Raw genomic sequence first — 23,417 nt, 5'->3', positions numbered from 1 at the left:
CTCCATGGAGCTGAGAGAATGTGAGAAGGAAAGACTTCCTCAAAGGATTTAAAGAGCTTAAAACCCTCCCTTACCTGCAAATTCCTAGCCATTCTGCCAATCCGCATAAGTGATCAGTTTTATAATACTACAAAAAAGATTTGTCCAAACACTGCTTTTTCTCCCCCCAAAATCTTTATTATTTCCTTACATTCCTTAAGCTAAATTTATGGACAGAATGATAATCAGTATAAGGTGTTTTAGAAATTTAACTGTTCCTTAAGATAATTTTAAGCGTTGGATTCTTCTACGGAGTATGCTTCAATGCTTGATTTCTAGATGCTTCCACCTCATCCTCTGCTACTAGATTTAATTCACTATTGGAAGAGCAGGTTTTGATCTAACGTGATTTTTTTTTCCCCTTTTCCCTGACATCCTTTCCCTGTTCCTGACCATATATAAACCCAGACAGGCCAATTTTGTATGTGTGAAGACCACTCCTCCTTGTTCTCCTTTAGTCTTCTGTCCAGATTAATGTGGTAGGATTACCAAACACTAAACACTCCATTATATTTGATCTCAGATGGTTGAAAACTGCAGATGATTCAGGAATTAAATGACACCTTGGAAGCTCAGCTAAAGCCAAACAAAGTATGTGAACTAATAAACCCTCCAGGAAGCAGAGTGCTTGTAACAGGAACGCCTCAATGATCTTGTACCACGACAGCTCTGATCTGTCACAGCTAATTTGCTTGGAACTTGCCCAGAAGTTGTAACATTGCAAACTGGACTCTGAAAACAAAACACAGCTGTGATTACAGCTGATATACCCCAGAAATGAAAGCCTTCTCCACACTGGGATGCTGTCATCTCTCCACACCCATTAGAGAGGCACAGACTTAAGGCCAAATCTCCATGCTAGGGTACAAAACCCCAATACCCCTCTTATACAAAGTTGCTCAATGGAAGAACTGCTCAAATTTTTTAAAGCAAGCCTCATCATAACCACATTCTCCTCATATGCATCCTCCACATCCAAAGAATTTGCCGTATCTTTACCTCCTTGCCACCATCTCTCAACCTCTCAGTCCTAAAGCTATAGCATGAGTAGTACTATAAGCACGTCACAACTTAAACATCAACATTAATTATTTTGCTTGCATGAAAATTAATTGTGCACTATGAAGTCTCTTTTATCAGTGTGAAAACATAACTTTATGGTAGTTTACAGATTAAAACATCTTAGAAGTGATAAAATTTGCATATAAACATAATCTTAAGTCTAAACACTTTATGAAACACTATTAAATAATTTTTGGAAGGAAGGTGGGGAAATGGGGCATTCTGAAAGGAAGCAGATGCAGACTAGATCATACTACCCTTCCTGTTCATTCTGCAATTCCACGTAGGTGAAGCAAAGCAGCTAGAGTGCTCTCATGTTTCAGATATCTAACTGTATCCATTTTGGAAACAAGATAAAAATATTACATGGATTTCATCCAGAATGTTAGTTGTCATTCAATATCAACACATTAAGTACAAATGTCAAGTTTTGAGAATTAATGTGAGTTAATGGTTTCAGCATCCAACAAAAAATCTCAAAGTACTTTTTCTTGTTTGAAGTCATGGTATACTATATCCAGGCCTGTTGCCATGTTCCTGAAAGTTTACTACAGTTTATCTCGAAGTATGACTTTCCGCGATGCTACTTCTGCAAAAGAAATGACCCAAATGTGTTAAACAACCTTTTGATAGTAAGTTTGCACAATAAGGACATTCTAGGCATAGATTTTCTTGGTTTGCCTGCAAAATGGATAAGGTGACATCCTCACTCTGAAGTTTTCCACCAATGTAATCTTTTGAAACACCAGCAGAGCTCAAACTTCTGTAACAAAGACATTAACTTTAAAGAGATTCCAGACATCCATTAACCAGAAGGAACATGTACAAAAAGGGTCATTGTCAGCAAGCATTGAATCTAGCTTAAAAACCAATGCAAATAAATAACTAAACAGAACATATGAAAGTGCTGACGTCTTCTATGAAAAGAAAAAAATACGATACACAAACATAATGACACAGAAAGGTGGAAAGGAATTAAATGGTTTGAAAAAAGCAGATGGGATTCCTACTCTCACCCTCCTATACACTGACAAACACACTTGTGACACTATTTAGTATGCTTTTTTAGGAAAAATTCAATTACTTACTGATATAATTAACTGTTTCACGAGTTTAGTGTCATCAATGCAATCAAATGCTGCCAGCAAGACCAGATGAGAAAATTCACCCTGCAAAGATGAGACATCAGAACCACATGCAGTCAAGTTCTACAAATATACTAATTGACTTAGAATCAGTATTTCTAAGACTCTGTCTCAAACAAGACACAACATGAACCACAAGCAAATTCTGTCTACTGCCATAGAATGAGAGAAGCCCAACATATAAGCTCTTTCTGAAAGCGAGGCTTGTTAAGAGAAGCATGTTGTTAAAACAAAGGTAGATTAAGCTGATCTGCCATTATAAATTGATATACTGCTTTATTGCATCCACGCTATTAACCTAATCCTGTTGTATAATCATAATTTGAAATCATAGGATTTGCCTTGCAGGAACATTACATAGAGAATTTACCTCTGTGGTGGATTTGCTTAAAACTGAGATAAATCACATACCGTGTTTCTGGAGATCATGTCTCTGCAATAAGCCATACGGTCTCTACCACACTGTTGGAGAGCAAGTATCTAGCATACGCAAAAGGGCACAACCCAATCCACTTGTATGTTAGTGAGACTCTACATCAAAGTGAAGCCAGACCTTCAGTGCTCCAGTGTTGTTTTAGCAACTATTTGCCCACTGTCTCATATTTCTATGTAGTACATATTTTATAAAATATAACAACTCATTTATTCTGGTACTAGCAAATTACGGAGAGAAACATTACTTAGACCAGTGGCCTCCACAATGGGATGCACAAGACAATCCATTGTGGTGCAGGAAGAAAATATTTTTTTCTACCATTAGTATATAAAAATAACCACTGGTTATCTTTATCTCATCCTTTTCAAATTTCTGTTTCTGTGTATGTTTTATAACATATACTAATACAGTAGTACATATACATAATTTATACATAAATATACATATATTAGAGAAGCATGCTCAGGGTTGCGTGATCAAAAAAATTTGGAGACCACTGATTGAGCCAACGTCAAATATTAGTAAACAGAACAACAGAGCAACCAGGAAGGGGAAAAAGTTTAAAAAGCTTTTCTTCACAGTTGCAGTTTTGCCTAGCACTATGAAATCTGGTTGCAACTGTTATTCTATTGGTGCTGCAGTCTCCAAACACGTTACTCAGAAAAAAATTTAATACAGACTTCTTTCATTGTATGCCACTTCAACATTAATTCATTTTGAAGCTTTCTGACTTAAAAAAATTATTGAGCATCTTATATGAAATATGGACATTCAAATGGCCTTTCCAATGACATCCCCAACCCATCTTAATTTTTGTTCCTCTTTTGTATACATGTTATTTTACTCTCAACCAAGGAGAACTAACCAATGAGCCGTATGAAGATGCAATATAAAGTTGGACTCAAAAAAAAAAATTGTAGAAAAAAATTTAGGACTTACAATTAACTCAGCTACTTTAAAGGATTGTACTACATATAGTGCCCACAATGAAGCTTCTTGGTATGTCTCTAAATATGCCATAAAGTTCAATATATTTCATATTATCTAATAAATCACCACTATTTTAAACCTAGTTTTACTAAGACCTCATAGCTGTTTCTACTACCAAAGGACATTCAAATTAGCCTCTCTCAAATCACTTGTGTTTCAGGGACTAAATAAATGGTTAATGAACACTCACCATTGCTATTTTTTCAATATATGTCTTCATAGTTTTCACAATGACTTTTCTGTCCTATCCAAAAAGAAACAAGAAACTTGAATGAGCCTGTGATGGCAGTGACTCTGAGCAACATTTACACCTTCAAAAAGATAACCTTCAATTTGCTTACTAAAGCAAAGGCTATTTACCAAAGTCTCGCATTTGTACTATTAGTCAACACCTAGAAACAGTGTGAAGAGTTAAACCTCAACTGTGAAAGAATCAATCCCAGGGAGGTTCTGTGATATGTTTACAAGTCTAGCCCACCAATGGAAGATGCCACAAAGGGCAACTTGGAGAAAAAAAACAAAACAAAAAACCAACAACAAAAAAAACGCCCAACAACCACATATGTTCACCCCTATCTTGTTCATTACTTACAGAAGAAGAATGCACTTCAACCTTTCATTTGGAAAGAAACTTACTCAACAGTACTTGAAGCTTTAAAATAGCAGGGACTCTAGCCTGTTGCAAAACCCCTTTCCAAGCAAGATTTTTTTTGGCAGAAAGTTTCCTTTTGGCTCTTGCAATCACTGCTCAGTCTTCTTTACACCCATTACTACCCCTAGATCCTAGCAACTTCATATTTTTTTCTGCGCTTTTTAACAAGCAGACTATTTTCATAATAGTCTTTTTTTTAATACAGAAAAAGATAGGCGGCATTACAGCATTTCCAAGAGATGATGACATACGTTACACCTAAAGTATTTCAGCATACTGTATCAGTGGAAGGAACTAAAACACAGTACCTATACCATTTTCTAAGTCTTGGCATTCCAAACCCAAACATTGTTCCACATTATGAAGTTTTTACTGTCCTCTCTCTGCTGCCAGCTTCACCTGCATTAAGAAATCTCTGGGATGAATGAATGGCCAATAATCTTAAAATGGAAAAGTTTTATGTGTCGTCTCCAAGAACGCTGCTAAAAATAAAAGGAGATGCTTCCACTCTAAAAGTTCTAATGAAAGCATTTGATTCACAAAACACTACTGCTTACATTTGCCAACAGGTAAAGCTGGGCCACTTTTTAACCTTGCTCTCAAATACTTAACTGCATCAAAATGTGTGCTGGCAGAAGGACCCACATGAGCAATCATATTCACAGACAAGACTACTATCAAAGAGGACTGGGTAGACAGAAACCAAACAATACCTTGGGAGTACCATGCCATAAGCAGTGCATCGCTACTCGGGCTCCATCATGAGTGTGCGCCAGGTAGATGACAGCCTCTCTGATAGCTTCTATCATTTCCTGGGGAAGAAAAAGGTGAAAGAAAAGGTCTGAGAAATCTCAAGGTCGGTTGGCAAGGCCATGAAAGGATTTTTTTGTCTGCCCACTACACTATAGAGAGCATCACTGGCTCTACAGAACCACTGTCATTGCCTAGATCTACGGAAAACAGCCTCACAAGGAGTCCAAAACACTGTAAATGACATAAGCTTTCTCCCATCAAAACTACACTGTTTATCATACTCATCCTATGAAACCAGAACTGTATTGAAGCTTGTCAGTTGTCCTACAGAAAATTCAAGGAAGGGTGCTCAGAACTCAGACAGAAATTAGAGCAGTCAAAGACAAACATTCATTTAGGAAGAAAATCTTGGAAGGTGATATAATTTGTTTATACATACAAAGTATTAGCCAGAAAGCAAGAAGAACTAATAGGTCATTTAAGCACCAGGTGATGTTATAAATCAGATAAGATTCGGCCAAAAGTTAGTCTTCATATCAAAGGAATGAGGTTCTGAAGTCATCTGACAACACCATCAGCTAAAAAAGAAAAACTAAACCAAACTGAAAAAAAACCCTCCCAGGTTACTAGATACTACTTCTGTTATTATCTGATCGATTTCTTGGACAGGAAGCTCCCACCTATCTCCCTTTCTATGCTAGTCAAAGCTTCCAAGCATTTTACCATTTATTTAGAAACTGTTCAGTCACAACGTGATTGGTGTCACTAGCTGTATGCACAGGCAGAAACAGATCTACGAAAGGAGTTTCCAAACCCAAAAGAGAATATCCATATGCTACCATGTCTGCACAAAAAGCCAAGCAAGGAGGAAGAGATACACCCTTACTCCCCTGATTGACACAAGACTGTGAGTCAAGAAGCATTCCCTGACAAAGCATTACATGAAACCATGCAGGGGAACATTTCATTAGGTAAGATCTGGACTTGGAATAGGCCATGAATAGTCCACCTCACTACCCTTAGCTTCAAGAGTCAAGTCCAGCCCAGCAGAATTAGGTAAGAGACAGCAAGTCTAAAAGGGTCCACCTGGCCTGGAATGAGATGGTGCTGAACTGCAGAACCTGGGTGAGGCTGATGGACACAGCTTGAAGACAGATGAAGGCAAGCAGGATACCAGCTTAAACAATGTGACATCACACAGATGGATTTAGGCCTAGTTTTTGCAAGAATGGCCAGTGTAAGCTTAAACTGGAATTTAATGCAGACATAGTGATACAAGCCATGTGCTTGGTAAGGAGGAGGCAGAAGACAAAAGTTTTAGCTGCTGACAGAAGAGGCCAATCTGATTTTGTATTTTGATCAAGAGCTTTTTGGACAATGGCTAGAAGTGGTTAAGAAACTACACACTGGAAAGCTAAACTAATGGAAGCAATGTCCCTGGCTTTAACTATTCCCCAGCTATTGAGAAGGACCATTTAGCATGGAGAGAGAAAACATCAAAGTCAGTCCCCATTAGGTATTTTTTTAATTTTTTAATTCAAATGTCACAAACACTATTGCTTTAGTGTGAAAGTTCACTGTGACTGTAAATCTCCATACAACACTACTCTCCAATCATCTATCTGGAATCACCAGATGTGTAAAACTCTTCAAATGCAAGATGTGTATTTTTGTCTAGTTATCTTACAACACTTTCATGACAAGATTAAAAACTTTCCACTGAAAGGCAAAAGAAGACAAAAACCAAACAAAACATACTTACGGATCTTTGTTTCGGAAGAGCATAAGCGAAAAAGTCCAAAAATACTTTATGTACCAGTGAGTGCTTTATCACAGCCTCTCTGTATTTGGGAAGAGGAAAATAAGCAAAAAGTCCCCCACAAGTAATGCCTTTAACATAAGCTACCAATATGTCATTTGTATTTTAAAAGTTAGGCAGTGTGGTGTGCAGAAAACACACAGACATTCTGGATTAGATGTTTGGTATTTACAATATGCGGAAGATTCTACCAAAACTTACAAATTCTAAAACCTAGCAAAATATCTTCTCCTAAAGACCACTGGAGAAGCTTATTCAATAATGTATTATATAGACCACACTGTGGGATTTCTACCAGTTGATTGACTAGGGCAGAGGACACTTTAGTTTACAGAAGTGAAGTTCAAAATTAAGATATTTGTTATGACACTTTTGACAAAAACCATAGACGCTCACTATACAACACAGCAATGTTAAAGCTTAGAAGAGTATCAATATCATTGTCATATAAGCTTAAAAGAGTATCAATATCACTGTTTCTTTGTATGTCAGAAACAAACCAGTTCATGCTAGGTTGTCACACCTTATATCAATATTTGTACTTACTTTTGTGTCATTGGTGTAAGGATCTGTTTCATTTCATCCAAAATGGCCTCCCTCTTTTCAGGCTGGGCTTCTAACACTTTATCCAGTGTTGGGACAGCTGGTGTCTGAAATGAATGCATAATCAGAGGTTTAATTGTTCCCAGTAAGCATCAGAGTTCATAGAAAATCATAATCTTTAGTGCCTTTCCATTCAAAATTCATCAACAATATCAGAAACAAAATGAATTTTCTGCAAAACTAACAGATTTTACAATTTTAAAAATAAAAAGCTTATCTACTTGGAGTGTGTCAGAAGCTGTATACTTAAGGTTCTACGAATTGAATATTCATCATTAGCACACAAAAGCTACATCTATGGTCTGAACTGTTTTTTGCCAGTTATGGTCAGCTCTTCATGAGACTGTCAAATGCAAGGTAAAATACACAAAATTGACATCGTGTTAAGGGACTCCTGAGCTAAGCAGAAATCCTGCATGACAGTATGCGTGTGTCAGAGGGCAACACAGCAACAAGTCAATGAACTGAGAAGTTAACCAAGGCCCAGGAAATTCCAGCTCAAGAACAGCAGAGAGGAGGAATATATACCATATACCTTAAACACATAAGTACTTCCTGGTATCTCATCTGAGCAATTACACTGGTAACTCTTGTAAAAGAATCTGTTGTTAGGAGAACAGTCTGACTAGATAGAAAATTAGAAGAAATGTATTTCTAACAGACCCTGCTGGGAGGGGAAGGGGAGGGGGGAGAGTTGGAGGAAGGAGGGGGAAAGGTGAACTACATTATTTCAAAACTCCAAGAAATTCCATGTCTCATTAAGGACTACATAGTAATTTCTTATAAACCCACATACTGTTGAGTCTCAGGTTTGCACCACAATGCAAGACTACTTGAAGCACTCATGCCAAGAATGGTAGAATGATGGAAGCTAACACTGCACTTGATTTCCAAGGCTGTTTTACTCCCTGTACAAATTACAGCCCACAAACACAGCAAACACCTTTCTATTACAGTGCTGCAAAATGCTTTACTAAAACTTGTAATAACCTGTAAAGAAAAAATAGCAATATGGTTCAGAAATGAGCTGTTAATTTCTTATACAATTTTAACAGAAATCTTGGGTAAGTGTGCTGTGTCGTACACCGGGGTTCAAAAGTAACTCTAATGTAGTTAATAATTGCATAAAACAATTCTGTACTTTGTAGCAAATAAAACTATTTGTGCCCCTAATGGAAACCAACTTTCCAAGTCAGCAGGAAAGAAGAAAAAACAGAAGTCAAAAGAAAGGAGGTTCTACTTTTTAAAAAGGTTCCCACTGCCCGGTGAGGATCTACATCTGAATAGTTTCAAGAGAGTTTGGACTCAAGTCCTATAGTCTCCATGACAAAAGAAAACAAAGCCAAAAATTTAGCCTAAATGGCATACTGTATATAGATACAGGCACATTCTGCCCACACGCAGGTCTCACGAGACACAAGGCAGTTCTGACACAAAAGCTACCTACAGCATTAATGGGGAATTAAGCTGAAATCTTATCTCAGCAAGGGTGACTACTTCAGGCTAGGCACTATGACACTGTGATAACTGCAACTATACATTAACTGTCTTTCATGGAGCAAAGCAAGCTAATACATGAATATAATACTTCTTACATAGTTCAAACTGAAAAAACAGAACCACCTAGAACATAAATACACAAGTAATCATAACATTTAAACATGCTACACTAGACTACATTTGGACAGCTGATAGAAAGAAATTTAACCAAAAGAAATAGTAGCTAAGATAGGTAAGGTATTACTAACACAATACTTTAGATGCAAAACACCTTAGACTAGAAAGTACTGAAACGTCACCTTGTAGACCTGGAAAGTGTTCCCATATAGTTCTTCTGTCAGCATATTTCTCTGCTCCAGAACAGCTTTGTCATTATATGCATATTCCACTACAGCAGATGCTTCGGCATGACGGAGCATTTTTTTCACATGGCCTTTAAAACTTTTTATTATTTCTGCAACCTGTGGTTTTGTCCTGTTTCACAGGGAAAGACAGTTAGCAAGAGTTAAAACTTTAGGGATAAGCTGACCTATCAATAGTGCGGTTTTTTTGGAAGCGCATTTAGGTGATAAGTAGAAACCAGGAAATATATGTATCTGGATCAGCTTTATGGCATTTATGAAAATACGGTGAGAAAGCCAGGAATCTGGAGAAATCATAAGGCATTTTGAGGCAAAGAAAAGAAGCCACTGGATAAATTCTACAGAATAAAGGATGCCTTCCTGAAACACTAAGCAAAGAAAACTTTTACAAGCCAGTTTTTTGCATAAGGCAAAGACCAACTTCAAGCATCTATTTGAGCTTTTTTGGCACATTTTCCTCAATGTGTACAGCTTTAGCTTTATTTTTTGCAAACGGAAAACTGCTGTTAGCAATACCAGACACTCTCCGGTCTTGTCACTATTATAAAGATTTTCCAGAGACTTTTTTTTTTCCAGAGATATATTTTTTTTATTTATGCACTATAGATTAAGGGCAGCATTCACAATGCAACACAGCTAAGCAAATTCACTTCATACTCACCCATACATAAGAAACTTCTTCACAATATTTCTGGAATATTTCGACTTGCTCAACTCTACTAGGCTACCTAGAAGAAGCGAAAAACATGCAGCTGATTTGATTTTTCACTACATTAACTCTACAAAACAAGATGCCATTATTTAAGTAAGTTTTAAAAGCTCACTAGGAACGATGCATCAGTTCAGCAAAGAGTTAAAAATATTCAAGAGAAAATAATATGGCTTGTTCTAATGCATCCTAACAGTACAGAAGCATATAGGTAAAATGTAAATGAGAATAAAGTACCTTTCAATTCTTCAAATGTCTCTTGCCTTTGCTTCTCATTACCATACTGAATAAAGCACTGGATCACTCGCGTTGAATCATGTGCAAACGCCAGCTACAGGACAGATATATTTCATTATCCTAGGCCAAATGGCATTACGCATCGAACTTGTTTTAATGCACTTCCTCTCTGATATAGTTTTATGCCACATGTAGCATATAATGCCAATTATAAAAGTAGTTACCTGTTTATAACAAATTAAGTTTTAAGGTTTTTTTACTGCTTTACAAGTACTCTGTCAAACAAAACATAGACAATACTTGCAGTTGCTGACAATTAAGAACACGCATCCAGGTTTTAATACTGAAGGAGAACCATTAAATTGTATCTTGTTTTCTCTCATGTTCTTTGTAATTTCAGAGTGAGTGTGACGATACAGTTCCACTTCAGCATGGAACACCAAGAATCATTTTGAAATCCAGCATTTATTTCACTGCCAAGTTATATGTTTCAAGAATTAAGCAGAAAAACTACTTGGTATAATTAAGTATCAGGACATTAACTTCTCTTAAAGAAAGCCACAAAGCAACAATTGCAATTAATCAAAACTCTGAGTGGCTGGTTTTGAACTTCAATTAACACAGAATTTCACTGGACTAAAGCTCCTTGGCAAAACAGACAGCCTTATAATAGCCAGCTGATAAACAAACCATCCAAAGACTACTGTCCTGAAATCCAGGTGCCAAATGCAGCCTTTCAACCCTGTTTTTTTATTCTTTTATTCACAGTTTAAAAAAATTCCCAGTAGCTTTTGGAAGAACAGGTTAGTACTATCTTATTAAAAGTTCATTATATTTCACCATTCTTTAAAGAAGCTTTTGTAAATTTGTGCACTACAGCGTTAGTTTTTCTTACGCTTTTAATTTTTCCATGAAGAAGCTTCTGTAGTTCATTCATTAGTTTTTCTCGCTTCTCCTTATCGCACTTCTTTCTACAAGCAAAAAAAAGTAAAACAACCTTAATTGAGGAAGCAGGTTTTTTGTAGTATGTTTCACTTACATTTATAAATTAAGAAGCAAGACAGTACAAAATAAAATTAAGTTAGCTCCTGCTAATCCACGTTTACACTGTCATTTATTAAACCTGTAGACAGATGTAGTTAAGTGGTTTCAGTTCCTAGAAACCAAACCAGACTTCAACACTTGAAAATTAATTATTTTCTGAGTAACAGTATTATTAAAAAGAACATACTTAAATCTGCAGCCAGAGTTGCTTACAGATCCAAAGATCTGTAAGAATCTTACAGCCAAAACTGCTAAGCATGGACACTTAGAGCAAGTAAAATTTACTCCTCCATCTGATTTGGGACCCTAGTTCTAGAATTACACCTGCCCACAGAAAGTATACAAACCTCCACAAAAAACTCATGAAGTGATCCCAGTGCAAGATCAGGCTGAAACAGTACATGCTCTGTGCTTCAGGATTCAAAACCTAAGACAGCTCCTTAAGCATTTACTCACAAATTTTAGCCTAAAGTACAAGTAAGCTCAATCCAGACATTTCTAGCACCATGGGTCCACACTCTGCTTGAACCGCCTACAGAATTGCACATGATGTTATCATTCACCCATGGAATTTCACTGTGGAAATATAGCTTCATATAATTAGAAGAGGAGAAAGAGAGTCTTCTTGCAACTTATGATTAAAAGCCAACTAAATGAAAGAAAAAAAATATCATTATTACCTTCTCACACTTTCCCATATTTGCTTTGATTTTACAATTATGTCATAATTACTTTTATCATTAAGTTGTCTGGTTTGCTTTAACTCCTTCCTTTTCTTTTTTAAGTCATTCCATTTCGGCTTCTTCGAATCTGACCCTGAAGACAAAAATAAATACATTTTCTATAGTCAATAAAAGAGAAGCAATGGAATCCTTTAGCAGTATAAAGTCTGGCAGCTCTGTGACTCGAACTGCTAACTATTCAGGAGCTTTGCGTGCAGTTACCCAGCTAGCCAACATGAAAGCATAAATACTTAGTAAGTATGCTAGGCTAGTAATCCACTTCTAGAATACTGGAAGAACAAAGCAAACCCAATTTTTCCTCAAAGCTCTGTCAAAGGATGCATCGTAAACCTCTTAATAGCTTGAAAATTGACTCAGGATGCATCTAGCTAACAGCCTATGACTGCCTGAGGTAATTCTCCCTTTTTAGTTCATCCTGTACTCATACATACCTTTTTCCTCTCTTAAAAGAAGAGCCCTAACTCAAAGATACGTATCTGAAATCTCAGAGAAAGGAAAAATATTAAAGCCTTTTTACATGCTTAATCTTTTTACTCAGTCAAATTCCTTAAGCATGGGATTTTAACTATACAACAGCTGTACACTGCCACACCACAAACTCAGTTAACGTAACTTTATAGAAAGTGACATGAATAAGTTATGAAAAAACTTCCAAGTATTTGGTTTTAGTTTTATTCATACCTTGAACAAAACCCATCATCTTATATTATATGGTTTCACAGAAGCAAGTCATGCCAACTATTACATCAATATGGAACATTAAAGACCCAGCTTTAAATTTTTAGACCTTAAAAGCACCGTATGCACTTAACTGTCTTACCCATCCAAAAAACCATGCTCTCCTTTTACAAAGCATATTATTGATATTTTCTATGACTCTCCTAAAGTAATAGTGACAAGCAAAACCAGTAACACTTTGCTTTGAGAGCACCGCCACTGTGTAATACACAGCAACTTTCAGTTATTCTTATGGACAACATTTAAAGATTTGTGTTTGGGTTTTTGTTAAAGCAGCTTAATATGAACATTCTGTTGCTACTACATTTTCAAACTTCTAGTGCATATTCCATGTGAAGTCATTCTGCAAACATGCGACAGCAACAAGAAAATACTCAACACCTTCTACTGTCCTTCGAACAACTAGTATTTTTCTGCAGAACTTCAGAATCCCTCACATAAGATTCCACTTCTCATCTTACAGTGCTGTTTAACTGTCCCAGTGGAGATTTGCTTCACAGCAGAGGAAGGAACAACATGAAGTTCTCATGTACCAGAAACAAAGTTAAAAAAGAAATCCATTTAAACAGTTATAAAACCATTTATTTAACCTCTCTGTATAAACACAAAAATAAGATGTACAATGTAAAAAGCAGTGATAATACCGATGATGTTTTAAAAAAAAAAAAGTGACTAGATAGTTTGGACCACAGAAAAAATAATATAAAGGATAATCAACTTTGTTTAATGAATTTTTGTGTTCCAAATTTTATAGCCAGTAGTTTTAGAACAGAAGATTAGGTTTCTAAAACAGTCTATGAAAAACTCTGTAGTTTCTAAATTTGTGTGAAAACAGACAGTTTCAAGCTAGCCACTTAACACTGACATTAAAATAATTATAGCTTTATGATGGCATACCAAGTATTTAAATTTGCTACTGCATCTTTACTTTTGACTTCCAAGAAAATCCGTAACTGTTGATTTTCATGACTTTGGCCTCAAGCTTAGTCAGGTGAAGTAAATTTTTCCACAGCAAAGATTAAATGTGAAGTAAACTTGGGAGTCATTCAGTCAATTTGTACAGGTGATAACGAGGCAGGGGGGAAGAGGAAGACCTAGATGAACAACGTGTTTCCCAAAACCTAGTTTCCATTGATATCCAAGCTTAAAAATCTGCTCACCTCCCTCTTCACCATCCTGAAGCTTCCTCTTCTTTGCAAGCTTTTCTGATTGCTGTTTATTCTTGAATTGTTTGACACTAGCTCTTCCAGGTCTTAACTGTCCTTTCACAAATTTATTGGAAATTGGTTTAGGCTTTCCCTCCTCATCTCCTTTGTTAAGAAGTTTCTTTGGTGGACCCGAATCTATTAACCAGGAAAACAGAAATTAAAATGTTATCCTAGAGCTAAAGTTGCTTCAGAATAACAAATTACTGTAACAAGAGTTAAACTACTTTGTAATAACAATTATATATATAACAATAATTCTTACATGCTTCTCAAAGACGCTGTTCTCACTGCAGTCCCTGGGTGTCCCAGGTTTCCCTAGGGAAGTTTTGCCTAGGCATTATTTTCTGGGCAGCAGTAAAATGGCCGAGGCATAAAAAGGATTAGTCTAAATTAAAAATTTCGCCACCCCTAATAGCAAAGTCATCAATCCCCAAATCATCTCTTCACAGTTTATGGTCATAGCTGTTTCGACATCATCTGTTTTAAGCAGAAGACAGCAAACACTGAAAGGCATCTTCTTAATCGTAACCCACAGCACTTCACACACCCTACCTTCAACTCTCAAATAAACTTTTTTGTTAATGTGAAAAAGCAAAGCCTAGAATCAAAAAGTTATCAACTTCAAATTTTTAACTAGAAGAGTATTTTAGATCAATCAAATAGAGCTGAAGGACTTGCAATGCAATCTATGTAAAGAATTTCAGCTTTACTTTTTCCAGGTTATGTGATCATACAGTCAGTTTTGACTGCAAGATAGAATCATAGAATGACTCAGGCCGGAAGGAACTTCTGGAGGTCTTCTGATCCAACCCTCCTGCTCATGCAGAGCCACCCAAAGCTGGGTGCCCAAGACCATGTCTGAGCAGATTTTGACTGTCTCCAAGGTGGGAGACTCCAACATCTCTGTGGGCAACGTGTGCCAGTGCTTGGTCAACCTCACAGTAAAGAAGTCTTTCCTGATGTTCACAAGGGAACCTCCTGTGTTTCAGTCTGTGCCCACTGCCTTTGGTCCTGTCACTGGGCACCACTGAAACTAGCCTGGCTCTGTCTTTGCATCTCCCCTCCAGGTGTTTGTATACATTGACAAGATCCCCCTTCTCCAGGCTGAACAGTCCCGGCTCTCTCAGCCTTTTCTCACAGAAGTAATGCTCCAGACTCTTCACCATGTTTGTGGCCCTTTGCTGGGCTCTCTCCAGTATGTCCATGTCTCTCTTGTACTGGGGAACCCAGAACTGGACACAGCATTCCAGGCATGGCCTCACCAGTGCTGAGGAGAGGGCAAGGATCACCTCCCTCAACCTGTTGGCAGCGCTCCTTCTAATGTAGCCCAGGACTCACTTAGCTGCCTTTGTCACAAGGGCACATTGCTGCCTCACGTTCAAATTTGTGATCACCAGGAGCCCCAGGGCCTTTTCTGCAAAGGTCCTTACCCCCCAACATGTACTAGTGCATGGGGTTGTTTCCCCCCCCAGGTGTAAGACTTTGTCTTTCGCTCCTTGTTGAACTTCATGAGGTTCCTCAGCCCATTTCTCCAGCCCACTGAGGCCCCCCTGGAGGGTAGTACGACCTCTGGTGCATCAGCTACTCCTTCCAGTTCCATGTCATTGGTAAACTTGCTGGTGGTATACTCTGCCCCACCATCCAGATCATCAGTGAAGCCATTGAACAGGACTGGACCCACTAGTGAGTCCTGGGGCACACTGCTAGCACCAGCCTCCAACTAGACTTTGTGCCATTGATCACCACCCTCTGGGCCCAGCCATTCAGCCAGTTTTCAATCTACATCGCCGTCTGCTCATCCAGCCCATAATTCATCAGGACCTCTGCAAGGATCTTATGGGAGATGTAATAAACTTTGCATAACCGAGTTGTTAATCAAACCTGTTGGTTGTTAAAATATATTGATCTCTACAACTTAGTAATTAAGCTGCTTTTAAGCACACTAACTTGAGACACTGTCAAAAACTTTACTGAACTCCAGGCAGACAACATCCATTTCTCTTCATTCATCTACCAAGCCAGTCACTTCATGAGGTAAGCTCACCACGATAAAAAATGAAGTTCAAGCATGCCTGCGCACAACAATAATCGCTCAGCCAGGTCTCCCATTAGGTAGCCTTTGCCTTCTTACCATTATCTTTTTTAAATTTCCTCTTCCCGTGTGGCACTTTTCCACGAGGCGCTTTTCCACTCTTCCTCACGAACTTCTTTTTACCCTTGGTTTCCATTCCGCCAACACTGCAAACGGAGTAAAAGACAGCGTTACCGGAACGCCGTGGCTCCCTTGCTAACCACGCCAGGAACAGAGAGCCTCCGCTTCCCTCGACACCGGTTAACACGGAGCTAAACCCTTCCCAGCGCCGGTCGCCCGTCCCTAGGTGGGCGCTGCGGGACCACAAGAGGTCTCCCGCCGCCCGGTCTGCGCGGAGGCTCCGCTAGGCAAAACGGCGGTTCACTGGGCCTGGGCGCCCGCCGCCCCGGCCCGGCCCGGGTCCCCAGTGGAGACCAGGCCCAGCGACACTGCCCGGGCGCGGGAGGACCGCGAGGCAGGGGTGCTCCGGGGGGACCGCCCGCCGCCGCACCGCGCACCTCCGGCCCCGCTGCTCTCCTCACGCGTGCCGCCCCGCCCGCGCTTTGCGGCCCCTTCCGGCGGGCACGGCTCCCCATTGGCCCGCCTGGCCGCTGCCGCGCGACAGTGCCGAAGCAAGGTACCGTAAAGCGCCGCGCGGGAGGCGGTGGGCGCCACGCATTTCCCCCCCCGCCTCCTCTCGCCGGCTCTCGGTGGCGGCTGCCGCGCCGCGGCGAGGCGAGGCGAAGTCGCCTCCGTCCCCCTGGGGATCCTCCGTAGCAGTTCCCGTTTGTGCCGGCTCACGCCGGAGCCGTGACAAGGGCGGTCCGCTGTAGGGAAAGGCCGCGTCCCCACTCCCCACCCTCCTGTCTTTGCCTCCTGCCCGCCCCTCCGCTGGCCCTGCGGCTGGGCCAGCGGGCCTGCCGCCATCTTCTCGGGGGCCCAGCATAAATGAGATCCCGGCTTGAAAATAAGGTAAGGTACCACAGTGCGGGTTCGGCAGCGATGGTGCTGGAGAACACCAGGTGGAGCTGTTACTCCAAAACGATGCACAGGTGACGAGTCGCGTGAAACGTCAGTGCCAAGCGTTTTTTTCATGTTCGGGTGTTCAGTAGAGTCATCGCTTCTGGATGGAAAGGGGATCCGTAATCCTAAATGCGGCAGCTATTACACTTGTGCGATTACAGTAGCTATGACAGGAAGTCAGAGCGTAGTAAATACTTCCGCAATACCACCCATAGGATATTTAACTGAAGAAGTAATTAGAGAGAAATTACTCGGTGGAGTAAAGCTTTTTCTTCAGTGCAGCTGGTGGTAGTACTATTTTTGTTTTATTCGTCTCCTGGGAATTACTCGGCAGTGACTTGCAAGATAGAACTGGCATCGGCAGGATTATGGTGTTTAGTTTTCCTACTCTTTGAAATGTTAACATCGTGCCTGTCAAAATTATGTGAAAACCCTGTGTTTTAAAAGGGGCATGGGGGAAAGAGAATGTATTTTGAAGCTTGGCTTAAGTCAATATTGCAAATTTGCGTGCTCCCACAGCCTGAATGGTTTGCTTCAAGTGTTTGGAACAACCTCTGTAAGATATTTGAGACACGTCTGTTCTCTACACTAATTATATTTTCCCGGTTTCTGGTGGTTTCTTTTCAAGGATTAAGACTGTGACCAAGTAAGACATTAGAAAATATATTGCTATATTCAGCTTGGTTGCTATAATAGAAATGTCTCCCGGAAAATAAACCCATGAAATTTTTGAGTATCAGCCAGAGATTTCAAGTCAACCAGCTTACAGGTTTAAGCATCTATTTTTCATAAGAAGTAACTAAGGGTACCTTAAAGATCTTCAGGTACTTTAAAACAGGCTGTGATTGTAGAAGATGGTTCTTCACTTAATCGTGTCCCCAGGATATTCCCAAGTGTGTTCAGTCATGTATCAGCACAGATGTTTCAATGTCTATTTTTTTTATATCTGTTTTATTTTTCTTCTGGACACTGCTTTGATTCCAGGGAGATAAAAATCATTAAAGAAACTAAAAATAAAAATTCAGAGAAGTGAATTTGTAACTTCTGAACAAGATATGTAATGGTGAAATTCAGTATTACTAGTCTGTCTCTCTAGTGAACACCTCATCTCAAGATCCAGTTTTACGTTCAGATTCTTCTAAAATTGTGTCTTACTCACATAATTGTACATTACTCCTTCAGCATGAGGTTTCCAATTTGGTATCCCAAGTATGTTTTTGGATACCCTTGAAAATGGGGTTCTGACAACGAGTTTTTTAAACAGAAAGAAGGATGATGCTATTTGGACAGCAAAAATGAGCGGTAAGAATTCCAGGAGCAAGAAGCATGTTTCACTGAATAGTCAAAGGCTGGGTAAGATCATCGTGAAGTGCCTACAACCTTTTCTTCTTTCACACAGTACATCCACATGCATTCTCATTTGTCTGTTGAATAAATTTGCTATAGTAATAGCAGAAGCAGTGCTAGCATACTTGCATTTAGGGCCAATCCCTGATGTGGCACTTTTCTGGCACTGGCTTACAGCTCAAGGAGAGCTATGGTGAATTCAGTAGCGGTGAATGCCATACCACTGTTTCATAGCAGACTTTGAAGAAATTAAAAATTGTGGTAAGTATAACAGGAAGTTTAAAATTGGCACGTCTCATATTTTACATAAAGATTAATAGAAGTGTGACAATATGTCTGCTTATCTGTCCTAGCCAGAACAAGAGTCCTGTAGTGTCTGTAGTAAAGAAATCAATGAAATTAAGGGGGGGGGGGGGGGGGGGGGAAAGGCGCTTTTTTATTAATGCATTTGTTAATAGCACATTTATCTGACCATTTTCACATCTAAAAAAATATTTCAGCTCTGTGACACAATAGATCTGGACTTTGTATTAAGGCAATTTTACTGAAGACTGCAACAATGGAGTGCTGTCTACTGCCTTGGTCAGGATTGCTCTGGTCACTTCAGTGAGCCTCCTTTGACAAGACATCTGAAGGTGCAAAGCTGTAAGAAAAACGGGGTGTAACCACAGTCATAATCTGACTGTTCCGAGGCAGCAAGAGAATAACTACCACAGAAGTCAGGCAAAACTGCATCATTTCGTTTTCATTTGTGAATGGTACTGAAGGTACTTTCTCAGTTTCTGAAGACAGCTACACGCACCTTGTCTAAGACTATTCTTTTATAGCTTACATTATTTGTGGAGAAGCAGACAGTTCTGCTATCCCTGTAAATGGATTGATTGCCATGCCTTTCAGCTGGTGATCCTCTCTGGAGAGAGCACCACTCTTCTACAGCCTTTCATTATCTCCCTCAACACCTCCTACAGAATAGAAAACATTTTTTAATCTTTCTTGCCATCACAATGCAGGCCTCTGACCTACAGCCAAAGCCATTTGTGTCTCTGCTGCTTCAGCTGCAGTGTGCCAAAGACCTCTGTATTGCTTTCTAGGCACTACAGGGAAGATGATCATTAAGTTACTCAGCAATGCTGGCTATACTTGGCTCTGACTAAGTATATCCAACCCTTTCATAATGAAAAAAAAAAATAAATTTTTTTTTTCTTTTCTTTTCCTTACCATCAGCTGATGTGTAGGCATAACAGAATTTTGCAGCCCAAAAGGATCTCCAAAGATCTAGATCTAAAGACAGCCTGGAACTGGTTGCTCCTGAGTGGTGAGCAATGGCAAGGTCAGCTACTCCTGCTGCCATGCTGGAGTTGGAAAGGGTGGTGGCAGCACATCATGTTTTTATGAGTGACCATCCATTTCCTGGACTACGCCATAGCCAAGGAGGCAGCGGAGCCACAGTATTTCACTGCTGCCCCCTGTCTACTTCCTATTTTGCTTTTGCTTATAGCTACCTGCAAGCTTCTTGCATCATGATTTTTAACTTTCTGAGTGACTTAGAATTCAGTGCAATCAGCTGAGTTGGAAAAGATGATGAGATGCAATTGTAAAGATGGTGAATTCTCAGTAGCAATTACACCATGTTACTGTGGTATGGTTACACTGAGAACTACAAACTAATTTGCAGTTAGGTTGTGTCATTTCCTCTCCTAAGACTGTGTGAGAGAGGACTTGACTTCTGGTCATTTTCCCAAGTATAGAGACCTGGCATAAGTGACAGAGTGGAAGAAATTTAGCCACCTATTCAGAAAAATAGAGGGCAGGCTTCCTGTGAATCTTGATATTGCTCGCTTGCTGTTGTTTCTAGTTAAATACATGTGCTAAGAGTTCCACGCAACTGATGTGAATGATATTTCCCTTTTTCCAAAGTTGGCTCAAAACACTCAGCTGCAGAGTCATTCATTCTTATTTCTCAGCTCACTATTTTAAGGGCTAATGGAATGTGGCAAAGAACGAGATTCTTAATGTCCATGTCCTGGTATTAGTGTTCCTGGGAGAATTTCTGAGACCCTCTGAAATCCAGCATTGTAGGAACATTGTGAGTGAATGCTGGCCTTTTTCACTTGTATTGTATTCCATATAAAGACCATGAGTGCTCTTTGATCTACAGGTTTGCCAGACCAAGGCTTGCATTCCTAACAGGTCTTGGGAAGGCACTTTTCGCTTCAAATTCTTTGGAAATTCTACCTGAATTCTCACAAAACTGGATCCATGTTCCTGCTCTCAGTATGCATGTACCAATTATCTCATATATTAACAAAAGAAAACTTGTTCTGTTGGGATTTGGGGTGGTGGTGATTTACTTTAAAGAAAGTACTATGTTCAGTTCTGTGCTATTTCCTGAACTCGAGTGTGTTTCATATTGTGTTGTACTGTCCTCTTTTATTACCGCTTATATGAATTAATGTACATTTGAGGATCTCTGTCATGTTAACTGTAGTACCTCAGTATAGAACACCACCCATAAAACTGAAAACAAGTTACTGCTTCCCATTCCACCACTGAAGAAGTGTTACTTAGTGAAGAAGTGTTAGATTAAAGATTGCTTTGGATTTCTTCTCGGATATTAAAAATGTTAATTGTAGACCAAATTCAAATAAAAGGGCAGTGATTTGAAGTGAAAACTGAACACTGGCTGTTGCTCAGAAGCCATTAAACATAAGGTTTATTATTGTAAGTTACAGTGCTATTGAGCAATGCTTTGTTCACAGTAGTTTTGAATTGCAATCCACCAGATACCTGACTTCTGACTGACCAGTTAGCTAAGGGACATCTAAAGGCTCCTGTAAAACAGGCTGAAGTCTCAGTTCAGTGTTGCAAGATGACATACCTGACAACTGGCCAACCTAGGGAGGGGCAGCAGCTTTGAGAAAGACATTTTTATACTTGCCACTCCTTTATCTTTGGTTTTCTTCACTTAACATTGGTTTCTTTTTCTTCTGTAAATACGTGCATCTGAATATTGCTAAAATCTAAAATCAGCGTGGGTCCAACCTGGTGAGAGGAACCTGAACAGGTAATGTTAGGTATTTGATACCCTCTTGTGTGCTTCTAGCAAGAAATTTGTTTTTCTGCCTGCAGTCTCCTATTGAACGGCTGTCTCCCATGCTACTGACTTGAGCTGCATCTTGACAGTGTATCTTCCCCCAGTTATAGTTCTCAATCCCCCAGTTTTAGTTCTCAACTTCAATCGCTGCAGAGTTATAAATATGTGTGTTATCTAATTAGGAAGAGTGAAAACCTATAGACCACATGCCAAGGCTTAAGGAAGAATAAAATGCATACTGTCTGGAGACTTGTTTTCCAACCTTTAACAGCCTTTTTTTTTTTTTTTTGCATCTTGAGAGAAAAGCACAACTCCTAGAAACTTAGCTAAGCAAATTAACACCAGTCCTATTGCGTTTCACTGCACTTAGATCCAGCTGCATCAAGATTGCTTTTGGATGTCAATAGTTATGATAAGTATTACAGTGAATGCTACCACAAAGATTTCTGTGGGTCTAGTGCACACAGCATGCAGTAAATCACTACTTCTCTTAGCAACCACTATAGTAATACTAACCGGATTGAATTCCCATACTATTCCCAAGAACAACTATTCTAATCATCAGTTCAGGTGGGAGAACTGATACAGACATTCAAAATGAAAGTAATCAGTACTGAAAATGCAATTTATTGTGAATCACTGTATGTGTGACTGCTTACAAAAGTTCAAATGCATATCTCTGGGATGAAGGTAAAAGAAAATAACCATGTGCAATTCTTGAAAAATAAGCCGTTAAAAGCATTTCTTACTGCTGTAATTTCTTGAAGATGAACCTTCTAAATGACTATGGATCCAACAAAGCATGAAAACTTATAGCTATTTAATATGATACTCAGTGTCTTCCCTGTTGTGCTTTTTGAGTCTATGGGATGCAAGACAGGATTAATATAGCCTCTTTATAAATGAAGAAATGCTGTATTTCATAATGTGGTCAAATCTGTTAAAAGCGTCTTATATTGTAAAACTACATCATCACTGTTTGCTCCAGTGTCCCCACAGTTCTGCTTTAGTTTCCCTACATTCTCTAGCATTTATTAATGTTGCCTTTGTAAAATACCAAAACAAAACACCAGCATTTGTATCAATCAAATGTTTTCATTGTTGTTTCAAAAATACTTTACAAATATATTCTCATGTTTATACCCAAAAAAGTCCTGTAAGGTGAAAACAGTACATTGTAGTCCTTGAAGGTAGGCTCCTGTATACTTCAAAAATCACTAACACTTCAAAGCAGGAAAGAATGAAATGTTAAATGATAATGAAACGAAGACAGTCACAGGACCTTATTTCAAACTGCAAATGGTACAGTATCTGATACCTATCTTCTCTTCTGTTTCAGCATACAATCTGGAATAAAGTGAACTCCTGAAGTAGAGAGAAATACAAATACCAGTCCTGGATCATCCAAATCACTTCAAAGTAGCAAGCACTCTGAAATATTCTTTGTACTTGTTAGTGTGTAAAGAAACAATCTTTTCTATATATATATAAGGTACAGTTATTAGATATGTACACTTTTTGCTCTGGAATTAAAGATACACAACCTAACACTGCTGTCTGCTGCTGTTGTTTTTCCTCCCCTTTATTTACTTTCTTCCTTAATAAGAATGGAAATTGCCACATGAAATTCACAATGTAAGGTCTTCCCCTATAGAAAATAGAAGTCTTTGATATACAGATACTTTTTAGAAGAGGTTTGAGACTGAAATGTGAGATCCAGACAGACATGCAGGTCAGTTGGAGACATTACAAATCTATAAGCTGAATTCAGATTCATATTTCATATGCTCCTTTCATAATTGCTGAGGAAAACCTGCCAAACTCTAGAAAACTGAACTACAG

The 23,417-nt window shown here is 39.0% G+C and overlaps 1 protein-coding gene across 3 annotated transcripts in view; it reads right to left on the bottom strand.

Moving 5' to 3' along the window:
- Positions 1-18,884, bottom strand: part of PUM3 (pumilio RNA binding family member 3) — a 30,816-nt gene extending 11,932 nt beyond the window's left edge. The window contains exons 1-13 of one of the 3 annotated variants that reach the window (XM_049796262.1): positions 17,093-18,884; positions 16,172-16,278; positions 13,993-14,175; positions 12,032-12,167; positions 11,203-11,278; positions 10,308-10,401; positions 10,023-10,089; positions 9,299-9,473; positions 7,443-7,546; positions 6,840-6,918; positions 5,038-5,136; positions 3,863-3,916; positions 2,190-2,270 (exon numbers count right to left, since the gene is read on the bottom strand). In XM_049796262.1, the coding sequence (XP_049652219.1) occupies positions 2,190-2,270; positions 3,863-3,916; positions 5,038-5,136; positions 6,840-6,918; positions 7,443-7,546; positions 9,299-9,473; positions 10,023-10,089; positions 10,308-10,401; positions 11,203-11,278; positions 12,032-12,167; positions 13,993-14,175; positions 16,172-16,268 (1,245 nt within the window). In that variant the 5' untranslated portion in view covers positions 16,269-16,278; positions 17,093-18,884. Of the gene's footprint in view, positions 1-2,189; positions 2,271-3,862; positions 3,917-5,037; positions 5,137-6,839; positions 6,919-7,442; positions 7,547-9,298; positions 9,474-10,022; positions 10,090-10,307; positions 10,402-11,202; positions 11,279-12,031; positions 12,168-13,992; positions 14,176-16,171; positions 16,279-16,622; positions 16,693-17,092 lie in introns of those variants that run through there. The other 2 variants (XM_049796263.1, XM_049796264.1) reach the window with 2 other exon arrangements.
- Positions 18,885-23,417: the final 4,533 nt, after the last annotated feature.

Source organism: Accipiter gentilis, chromosome Z (genome assembly GCF_929443795.1).
Source record: "Accipiter gentilis chromosome Z, bAccGen1.1, whole genome shotgun sequence".
NCBI lineage: Eukaryota > Metazoa > Chordata > Aves > Accipitriformes > Accipitridae > Astur > Astur gentilis.
The sequence above is the reverse complement of the archived record's forward strand: the minus strand, read 5'-3'. Positions and strand labels throughout refer to the sequence as shown.